We start from the raw sequence: 10894 nt of genomic DNA on the forward strand, positions 1-10894 counted from the left end.
CTAGATATTGGCAGTCTGTTTAATTCTAGCCATTCTGGGCCTCTGTAATGGTATCTCATTATCACTATAATTAGCATTTCTCTATGACTAATGAGGTTGAGCATCGTTACTTATGTTTAATGACTATTTAAATATCTTTTTTCTGATATACTGATGCAAGTTTCTTGCCAACTTTTCTATGGTTTGCTTATTTATTATTGGTTTGTAGGAGTTCTTTATAAATTCTGGATACGAACTCTTTGGAGGTTATCTGTATTGCAAATATCTTCAACTCTGTGGCTTGCATTTTAACTTCCTTCATGGTGGCTTTTGATGAACAGAGGTTCTTAAACTTAATGTAATCCAATTATCTATCCTTGTGCCAATACCATAGTCTGCAAAGTACTCCAATTTAACTAAATCTTGAAATCTTGTCATGTACATCCTCCAGGTTTTTTCTACATTTTCAAGATTGCCTTGTCTATTCTTGGCTCTTTGCATTTCCATAAATTTTAGCATCAGCTTGTCAATGTCTGAGATTTTTATTAGGATCCTATTAAATCTGCATAGATCAATTTGGACAATGCTGACAACTTGACAATTTTGAGGCTTCCATTACACAAACACAGTATATGCCTTCATTTCTTTAGGTCTTCTTTAATTTTGCTCAGCAATATTTTGTACCAGTCCATGTAGAAATCTTACCCATAGTTTGTTAGATTTATTCCTAGGTGTTTGATTTTTTTTTATGCTATGGGAAATGGCATCTTTTACAATTTTTGTTTTCTATTTATTGTTGGTATATATAAATAGGGTTGATGTTTTATATAGACTGTAGACCCAGTGTCCTTGATCAACTCACATGTTAACTATAACCATTTCTGTGTAGATTCTTTGGGTTTATCTGTGATACACCGTCATATCATCTGTGAATGACAGTTTTATTTCCTCTGTTCCAGTCCTTATGCTTGTTATTTCCCTTTCTTATGATCTACACTGGCTCTGTGACCTTGGACCTAATGAGGTTTTTCCCTCTTTCCTTCCAGATGAGGCTGAGGCACACATTGACTATGAAGATAATTTCCCTGATGACAGATCCGTGTCATTCAGAGAGCTCATGGAGGACTCCCGGACAGAGGCGGAGAAGGATGGGCGTCAGGGAGAGGCCTCTGAGGAGGCTCCGAAGCAGGACCGTCTGGTCTCCATTTCTGTGAGGAGAGAAAACATAGCCCGGGATACAGCCTTTGTGCCAACTGCAGGCTTGCCCAGTGCTGGGAGCAGTGTCCCCACAGACCTGCCAGGATCCCAACTAAACCAGAAGTACTTGTTCTGGTTTCCTGGTGAGACCTTCCACAAGCCTGAATTGGAAAAGGAGATAGATGATGACACCAAAAAGCAGTTTCCTGCTGGAGACCACAGTGGGATAACATTGGCTCCGGGTGAACCTGAAACCAAGGTGATCTATAGCAGCACTGATGGTCCCTCAGTGCCATTTGTGGGCAGCAATGACAGCAAGGCAGGGGATCCAATGGTGAGCAGCAGCGATGGGTCCTGGTTAGATGGCTACCCTGTGACCGATGGGGCTTGGAGGAAGACAGAAGCAGAAGAGGCAGAAGAGGAGGAAGATGGGGATAAGGGGGACGGGTCAGTAGGACTGGAAGAAAGTATTCTAGTTACTCCCAATCAGCCCATTCTTGTGAAAGTTAAGAAGCCCAGAAGTACCACCCTCATACCAAGTGAGGACATGACCCGTAGTTCAGTTGTCCTATCTCAAACACTAGATGTAGAAGCTTTGGCTCTCAGACCCATGAATGTGTCTGAAACTGAGGGTCCCAGCAAGGGGGATGGTGACTTGACCACCAAGTACCAGTCAACTGTTCCTTGGAGATTTGCCACAGAGAAGCCTCCCGTGGTTACCCTACCTTATGAACTCACCAGCTCTACCCTGGAGACTGTAACAACTGCTGTCCAGAAGATGCCTAACCACATTCCCTCAACTGCTATGGCGGCCACCCAGACTCCCATGGAAACCACTGCTCCTGAGGTCCAGGATAGCTTCCCATACCTACTGTCTGAGGACTTCTTGGGACAAGAAGGCCCCGGCCCAGGTGCCAGTGAGGAGCTTCTTCCAACCTTGGAGCCGTGTGTAGGGGATGAGTGTCCCAGCCTCAGCAGAGGCCCCGTCATCGCCACGGTTGTCACTGTCCTGTGCCTGTTGTTGCTCCTGGCAGGTGTGGGAGCAGTGTGGGGCTACCGCAGGTGCCAGCACAAGAGCTCCGTGTACAAGCTGAATGTTGGCCAGCGGCAGGCTCGGCACTACCACCAGCAGATTGAGATGGAGAAAGTCTAGCCACCTTTGGAGTGGACTCTCTCAAAGCCACTTGGGAAGAAAAGAAACTGTGACACATCACATGGATAAACACTGATAATTCACTAGAGCATGAAACAGGTGGAGTAGGGCTCATCTTTTTCTCAGGTGTTTGTTTTATAGATTGAGAAGTATCTCTGGAGGCACCTGGCAGGGCAGGAAGGCTTTGGTGGCATCATCACGCACGTTAATATCTCCTCAACCATCTGCCCTGGAATGTATTGCACTAATCCCAGACCTGTGCTTGGGCCTTAACTCCAACGTCAGGTCAAAACTCACCTCTTGTTTCATCAAACTATTGTCTTCTTTTCCTTTTTTAAGAAAAAAAAAAAATTACTGACTCCACGACCTGAAATTTTTGAAATAGGCTTGATAAATGGAGCATTTGAGAGCAGTGTTATTTAGGATATAGATATTTACTTGTTGGGAGTGGGATACAGAAGAATAATGGGTTATTTCCTTTTAATCTTGTGATGTTGCTGAGGGCAAATGAGCCAAGAACCAGGACATAGTCTAGAAGCTTTGAGATTTCTCTTTGTTTGTTGAAACTGGAGAGAATTTAAGACTGACATTTTGTTGCAGGGGAAGTGAGGAGGGGCAGGACACACATCCACCTCTGTTCCCTCCATTCTGTGGGACAGCCCATCATTTTTTTAAAAACAAGGTTGGCTTTGTACTAGTAAGCACCATTTCCTCTCGGAAGCAGTGGCCTAGTTGTCCTTGACCAGTCTGTGCCTAGGAATGTCTTAGAATTTTTGCCAGGACTAACAAAACTCAGTCCTTGGTTTCCTCTCTCAGGATTAACCATTTCTCTGAACTCCAGTAAGAGGGAATGACATGGGAGGAAAAAAAATGTTTTAAGAGGGCCAAAGGAGTAGGATATCTATGGGTACCTACTTGATAGAGAAGCAGATTAATTAAAAAGGAATATGAAACCTGTGCCAATCTATTCTTTACTCTATTTTGGCAATTGTGAGCTCTATGGAAACAGCATGAGTCCAGGATGGATTCATCCTGGCTACTGAGCAACCCATTTCATAGCATCTAGATCAGCTTATGGTGACTCAGCAAGGCTTGTTTACAACAATGGTCCTCAGAGTGCGGTCCTCAGACCAGTGCTCCAATATCACCTGGGAACTTGATGGAGCTGCAAATTCTCTGGTTCCACCCCAGACTTAAGAAGCAGAAACTCTGAGAGTTGGTCCCAGCTATCGGTGTTCTAACTAGCCCTCCAGGTGATTCTGATGCACACTCGGGTTTGAGAACCATTGGTTTATGATAACATAAATTTTGTGCTTTGAGGCCAACTGAAGTTCCAGTGGCACCGAAGATGAGTAACACCTGTGGCTTGTCTTGCACGGAAATCAGGCATCACAATGTGTACCTGAGGTAGCATTTGAAGCTGCCGAAATACCATCTCCAATGGTCTCCTGTGTAATGGCACAGAAAAAAAACTCATCATATTTTTCTGAAATAGTTTTCAGCAGTAAAAAGTGATGAAGGCAGTACATTTATTTTAAGACAGTCTAAGAGTCCAAGTGTTTTTTTGTAGCATGAGAGAAATCCTGAACTTTTTTACAATGGAAAAATTGTTGGTGATGTTTTACCTAAGGAAAAAAAGAATTCTCGCAATATGTTTTCTACCCTGCCACCTCTTTTTTGATGCAAGCTTTGGAAAAATAATAGGCTAAGTAGCTATAAAGTTGGTACAGCAAAATCAAAGACCCCAGTCCCCGTTAGTCAGTAAAACGAAGGCCTAAAGGTACCAAATGGAATACCTATGTGTCAGATGAAATCTAGAACAATAGGAATGAAATGCTTTCTGCATGTAGCCAAAGCAAAATACAAAGAATAAAAGCCAGAGACTGTATATATTTATAAATTAGATTCTTTTCTAATCTATTACAAGATAACTTTTCTATTTGTAACTATATAAAATAACCTCCTTCTCAACATTGGGATTGTGTTATCAACTATTATTATGTAATAACCCAAGAACATTGACCTAATACCAACACAAAAATAGGTATTATTAATACAAACGTATTAATAAATTTATTACAAATACATTAATACATATAAATGTATTATTTTATAGACATGAACTGCAAAATAGACCCAACACATCAGTTTTTAAATTTTTATTGATTTGGTGTAATCTATGTTAAAAATGCATGTAGAAAGGGAATGATTAAAACACTGTAAACCTAAATTGTATGTCATTAAGCATGTTTTGAGACTGGTAAATGTTTAATATTCATGAAAATTGGGTGGGGGGATCCAGTAACACAAAGCTTCTGAGATATTTAAAATAAATAAATATTTCCCCAAAGAGTTGCTTAACGTATTTTATATCTGGGCGTATCATGATCGTCTTTTTTTTTTTTTTTTTTTGAAGGGTTCTCTAGTAATCTTGAAAATAGTGTCTTAATACTTGCTATATCTAAGACGGCCCTCTCTAAGCCTAACTCTCAGGCATGTTACCTCCTGCAGCAGGATTTCAGGGAAGTCTCCAGAGCTCCTACTTTCTCCTCCCTCCCTCCCTCTTCCTCACCCCAACCAGAGACCACACCCCTCACCTCAACAAAAAGCCCAGGACCTTGCTATTGCTACTCAAGGTGTGGTTCCTGGGCCAGCAGCACAGGCACCACCTGGACTCAGAAGTGCAGTGTCTCAGGCCCCACCCCAGACTTGCGGATTCAGATTCTGCATTTAACAAAAGGCCCAGGTGATGAGTCTGCATGGTGAAGTTTGAGAAGCCCTCGCTAAGAGATCAGAACTGATTGCCTCCCTTCTCCTAACTGATAGGACAATCAAAGGAGTAATTAAAGAGGGTTAGATGTAGGGACTAGTCATAAAAGTGTGGGGAGAGTTAACAGAACCATCAAGGGCTGGTGGAGGGCTGTTTGTAAGCGGGCCAGAGCTTCGGCAATAGGGAAGGCACTGTGGGACAGGATCATGGGTCTCGAGACCACAGCCACTGTCCAACTGTGGCCCAGAGGAGGCAGGGATTTTAAAGACCTAGACCTCTTCTCTCACCTTGCAATTTCTTGCCAGCACATCCCACGGGTAACTGGAAGTCAGAGGTGAGGGAACCCAGAGAATGTCGACCGTAGGGGTCAGGCCCCTGGGGCACAGGGCAGAGTGGAAAAGAGATGTGGAGGGGCAAATGGAGAAATCCAACTCAGAGACCATCAGCACCAACCCCGTCTGCCATATGTCCCTTTCTACCTCTGAACACCAGGCATGACTCCTCCCAAGCCACCCAATGTTGTAGACACTGTTGGTGCCTGCCCAGATCGGCTTCACTGGGCAGGTGAACCCATCCTCCAGCTGCCCTGTTGGCTGCTAAAATGCTCACAAATGTGTAAGTGTACCCTTCTCACCCAGATTGACCTTGATCTAGTGGGAGTTCCCTCACCCAGTAGTTAGGCCCACCATCTATGCTCCCAAGGCAGCTTGCAGCCAAGGACTAACCGACAGGAGCATACAAAAAGCCAGCCTTCTTGCCTCAAGGTGGGGACAACTCTGTGGTGTAATTCATGCTCCGCAGCTCCTGTGGGATCAGGCTGAGGCTGGTGTCCAATGAGACCACACCCTTGCTGGCTCCTTCCTGCTTCCCTCACAGCCGTTCTCCTGAGAGTACTCCATCCCTTGCACAAGGGTTTGCTTCAAGGGATCTGGACCTAAGGCATCCATCAATGTGCAAATTCTTATTCCCTACAGTGCCACTCCTCCTCAATCCAAACTTTTCCACCATATCCTCTGGAATTCTTGGGCTGACATCAACAAAATCCCTGTGTCCATCTTTTCTTCAAACAGCTGATGTTTGGACCTTCCATCTCATGGATCTCTGTTTTGCCCTGATTTGTTCCTCACTCTTTCCACCTGCCTCCTTCTACTCTTTTCTCTTTCTCCTTGCTTGCCTTCCAGTGACATGCATGGAGCACGGTAGCTGTTGACAGTCATGCCTGAAGATGTTTTTCATCCTTGTTTGCAATGGTAAATATTCTGCCACTTCTCAGACGTTGGCAGCGAGGGACCAGCTCATCAGATCCAAGTAAGCCCTGGATTCCAAATGTTTTTCCTAACTGGATCCCAGATCTCTGGAAGATAACCACCCTGGGGAGAGAAATGAGCCCATATCTCCTGAAAAGCCCTCGGCACACCCATGGCCAGCAAGGGGCACCCCTGCTATGGGAGATCCGAGTCTTTGGGGTAGGGTTCTGCTTTGCTAGATGAATGTCAGAAATCTCACTGACCTGAGAAAACTGAGTTCATTGTAACGTGTCCTAGAATGACTAGGGCTGGTTAAGATGGTCCCATCCAGTGGATAGAGAAAGAAAGCAGTAAAGAATAAGCAAAATAAGACATTTAATGTGATTTTTTTTAAAGTCTTTGTTTTTGATGATTTTCCAAGTTCCGATTTCCCACAAGCATGAGATTGCACACACTGCATTAGCCCAAGGTGGAAAAGACATCAGCAACAACGTTTATAGTTTGGCCTTCTGACCGCCACCCTAAAGTGGGCAATAAAACTCTGGGATCAATCTCTCCTATCTGTTGGCCAGATTGCTTAATTCCTTGCTATTCTTTTCTGGAAAATGAGGCACCAGTATCTTACCCTATCAGCCCCAAGAGGATAGTGAGCCAACTCACTCATTCACTCAACGAGCCACCAAAGCCAGATATTTGAGGGGTGGGGGGCAGTTAGGTGCTAGGGTATGGTAGCTCACATGCCGGCCCTAGAGAAAAGCACTCTACTACGCTATATCCCACAGCCATGCCTGACTCTTACCTCGGGGGTAGGAGTGGTCAGTCAAGGCAAAGCTGGGCTGTCATGGTGTCTTCCCGCTCAGGGAGATGCCATGGGGATGGGGTGGGGAACAGCCTTGCCCCGCCTGAAGGCACAGGAAGTCCAATGCACAAAACCTTTGGCTGAGGCTTATTTAAGGTTCCTTTCCTTTTTCTCCCCCCCTTGTACATAGTTTAAACTCTCCACACTAGGTCATTCAGGCCTGGAGTCCCCAGAAAAAAGAAGTTGCTGTTTGGGGGATGGCAGATGCTCAAGAGTTCAGACAGCTGCGATGAAGGATTAGTTGTGGGTTTTCTCAGTGCTTCGCTACAAACTCTGTTGCAGTTCCATGTGCAAACACTATTAAATGAGAATGTTTTCTCTGGCACCCATCCACCTTCTCCCAACAGTTTAAGTATTGAATTTTTTAAAAACTGAAGTAGCTTAGGTTTACGGCTCACATTGAAAACTTAAAAACGTTATTTCCATAAATGTTGGCAGAAACCCGCCACTGTTTATTCCACCAGCAGTCATAATAAACCCTTTCCCATTGACAATCTAACAAATCATTTTCTGTTTGCCACTGAGTTTCTGTTCAATAAAATTTTTGTGCTCTTAAAATTCCCTTAGTAAGAACTAAAAGCAACATTTCCTAAGGCGGCCTTTGTGGTCAACGTACCCAGTGGTTCTCCTGGATCCCGGAGGTGAGCACAACAGGCTGGTGGCTGTAATTAGAAAGTCTCAAAACTCAGAAAGACATTAGTATGTTGAATACGTTGGTATGTGCGAAATTTCAGTCAGTCACTTTTAAACCTGTGTACGTACAAACCTCTCCTCAGCCCTTCAAGGCTAATGTAGTCTGAATATTAACAGGGGCTGCAAGGGGTGGCCTTTAGACCCTTCCCAGTGGTGCCCCCTGCCTGGGTTGCCTGAGTGGCACTGGAGCTGGACAGATGCCCCCCATCCCTGTGGTAGACAGCCTCCCTGGGTGGACCAGCCTGAGGAAAGCACAGCAACTGTAGGGCTCCATGCCGTGGGTCAGAGGGCAAGCAGGCCATCTTAGGCTGGGTCTGGAAACTCCCACAAAGCTTACAAATGTGTTTGTTTTTTCAAAAGACAGGCTAGGCTGATACTGAACCCATGAGGTCTCAATCCAGGCATTCTCTAGGCTCCTCCAAGAAACACGCTCAGGGAGGGAGGTGCTGGGTTGAGGTCACTGAGCGCAGCCTGAACACTGGGGTTTCATGGTAGGTTTGGAGGAATTGGATCCCCTTTTTTTCTTTTTGAAAGGTTGCTTTGGTTTCCTTTGAAATAAAAAATTTAGTAACTCAGATCCACAGCCTTCTCAAAGAAAAATGCTGACCATGTTGATCATACTGTCCCCACTGTTTCTTCCTCAGGGGACATTGCTAGGATGGGGGTGGAGGTGCTTTTCAATCCCCAGTGCAAAGAGGCCAGCTTCAGAGAGTGAATGAGGATGCCCCCTACCACCACCACTCAATCCTGTGTGGAAAGTCATCCACCAAAAGCTCACCCCAGGCTCAGAGGAAGAGGACCAAATGGAAGCTCTGCAGGCACAGAGGTGGAGTGAGTCAGACCGCCCAACCCAGCCTGGTCCCCATGGTGGTCTCCTTGCATTTTCTTGCACAGCTAGGAAGGACAACTGCAGCCAGGAGCTATGAGGAGAGTTAAACAGCTGCTGAGTGCACTACCTCCACTGACTCAGGAATCCTAGGGCAGGGCGTCCCCTCCCTGGGTCCCCTTCTACTTTATGGTCCTGCCCTATGACCCTCTTCCCCACTGATTTCAAAAGGAAGTTTCTCTGGTGAAACAGAGGGTGGGGTGAGGGAAGAAAGGAGGACCCAGGATTCCAGGGGCAGAAGCCATATAGGATCTGAGTCATCACTGGGCTGGAGGGTGCTCTGATTGGGAAGCTGCTGTGGACACAAGCGCAGCCATCAATAATGCCAATAACACTGACTCCTTTGACCACACAGCCCCCTGGGAGTGCAGACTCAGCTGACATGGGCAAATTCAGTCAAAGCCATAGGAGTAGCTTATTGTCTTGAGTTGGGTACCCTAGAAGGAGAACTTGACATGAGGATTCTTGTGCAGATAAAAGAGGAAGTTCTCTCAAGAGAGAGGGGATGAGGGAAGCAGGGTAGTGCAGGAGAAATAGGATACATCTGAGACCCGAGGTTGGAATAGTGAGATGGGGAGAAAAGAAAGCCTGGAAAAGCAAAAACATGTGAGTTTTCCACCCCCAATTAATCATCATTACACTAAAGACCCAAAATTCTATCTCCTTTCATTCCTTTCCATGCCATTGTGGGACAAGTCCTGTCTCCCAAATGCTGTGCCAGTCTCCTCCATCTTCCTTTCCTGGAGGGTCCCAGCTAGACTAAGTGCCCTATTGGAGGGAACAAGGTTGAATAAAGAAAGCTCAGATTTCAAAACACCACCCCTTCTGGTTTTCTCCCACCTCAAAGGTGGCTCCCTCTCAGTCTCTTTGGTGGGTTTCTCGTTTCCCAGAGAGCGTCCTTGGTCCTTTTCTCTTGCTTCTTAATATAAACATACAATCTAGGGGACCACATCCAGCCTCACGGCTTTAAATACCTTTTACACGCTGATGATTCAGTGGTGGGCACTGTGGAGCTCCACCCAGATCCCCTTCACAGAGCCAGTACCCACATCCCTGCCCCCACCCCCTCACTGCACCCATTGGCTGCCAATCGCCCAGTCCCTTTTCCTGAGAATTGCCCTCAGTTGACCAAGCTATTTGCCATCAAAGGCACACCCCTTCCCCCAAAGGTACAGTCAGTGGCTGACTGACGGAGGCTTTCACAGGTTCTCCTGAATACAGCCCCACAATAAACTGCATGCATTCGGATCCGTCTCAGGCTCTGCTGAAGACCTGACCTGAGAGACTCAAATTTTATTTACAGCCTGAACCTCCCATCCAAACCTCAGCCAGCCTGCATTGCGCCAAATTTCTTACCTACCCACTCCACTCCTCCATCTTCCCCATTTCAGTGAACGGCAACTCCATCCTTCCCGTTATTCAGGCCAAAAACCTTGAGGTCACCGTTAGCCCGTCTCTCCCTCTTACACTCCACCTCCAATCTGTCAGCAAATCCTATAGGCCCTGCTTTCAGAATAAATCTACAATCTGACCACTTCTCACCATCTCCACTGCTACGGCCCAGGTCCAAGCCAGGCTTCCCCTTGCCTGGAATTTTGCAGGATCCTCCTAACTGGTTTCCCTGCTTCCACCCTCGCTCACTTTCAGGTTTTTCACAAGATGGCTGCTAGAGTGATCCTGGAAAATGTCAGTCAGTCAAGGCACTCCTTCGCTCAAACCTTCCAATGGCTCCCATCTCACTCAGAGTAGAAGCCAAAGGCCTTACACTGGCCAACAAGGCCCTAAGCCATCTGTCCTCTCCCCCACCTCATATACATATACCTCTCTAGCCTCATCTTCTTCCATTCTTCCCCTTTCCCACTCCTCTCCTTGGCCTCTGTGCTGTTTCCTGACCACAGCAAGCATGTTTCACTGTTGGGCATTGCACATGCTGTTCCCTGTGCCTGGAATGCTTTTCCTCGAGACCTGCTTCCCTAAGGTCTCTGCTCTGCTGTCACCTTCTCAGGGAGGTCTTCCCTGAGCACCCTATTTACATCTGTAGCCTCATCTCCAGGCTTCCTTATCCCCTGCTCTTTATTTTTCTCCATAGCAATTATCACCCTTGATACTT

At 46.0% G+C, this 10894-nt stretch overlaps 1 protein-coding gene across 1 annotated transcript in view; it reads left to right on the forward strand.

The window, feature by feature from the left end:
• SUSD5 (sushi domain containing 5) overlaps positions 1 to 9673 on the forward strand; it is a 63546-nt gene extending 53873 nt beyond the window's left edge. The window contains exon 5 of the mRNA XM_046673037.1: positions 1026 to 9673. Within this exon, the coding sequence (XP_046528993.1) occupies positions 1026 to 2329 (1304 nt within the window). The 3' untranslated portion in view covers positions 2330 to 9673. The remainder of the gene's footprint in view (positions 1 to 1025) is intronic.
• The last annotated feature ends 1221 nt before the right edge of the window (positions 9674 to 10894 follow it).

This window comes from Equus quagga, chromosome 1 (genome assembly GCF_021613505.1).
Source record: "Equus quagga isolate Etosha38 chromosome 1, UCLA_HA_Equagga_1.0, whole genome shotgun sequence".
In the NCBI taxonomy this organism is placed as follows: Eukaryota; Metazoa; Chordata; class Mammalia; order Perissodactyla; family Equidae; genus Equus; species Equus quagga.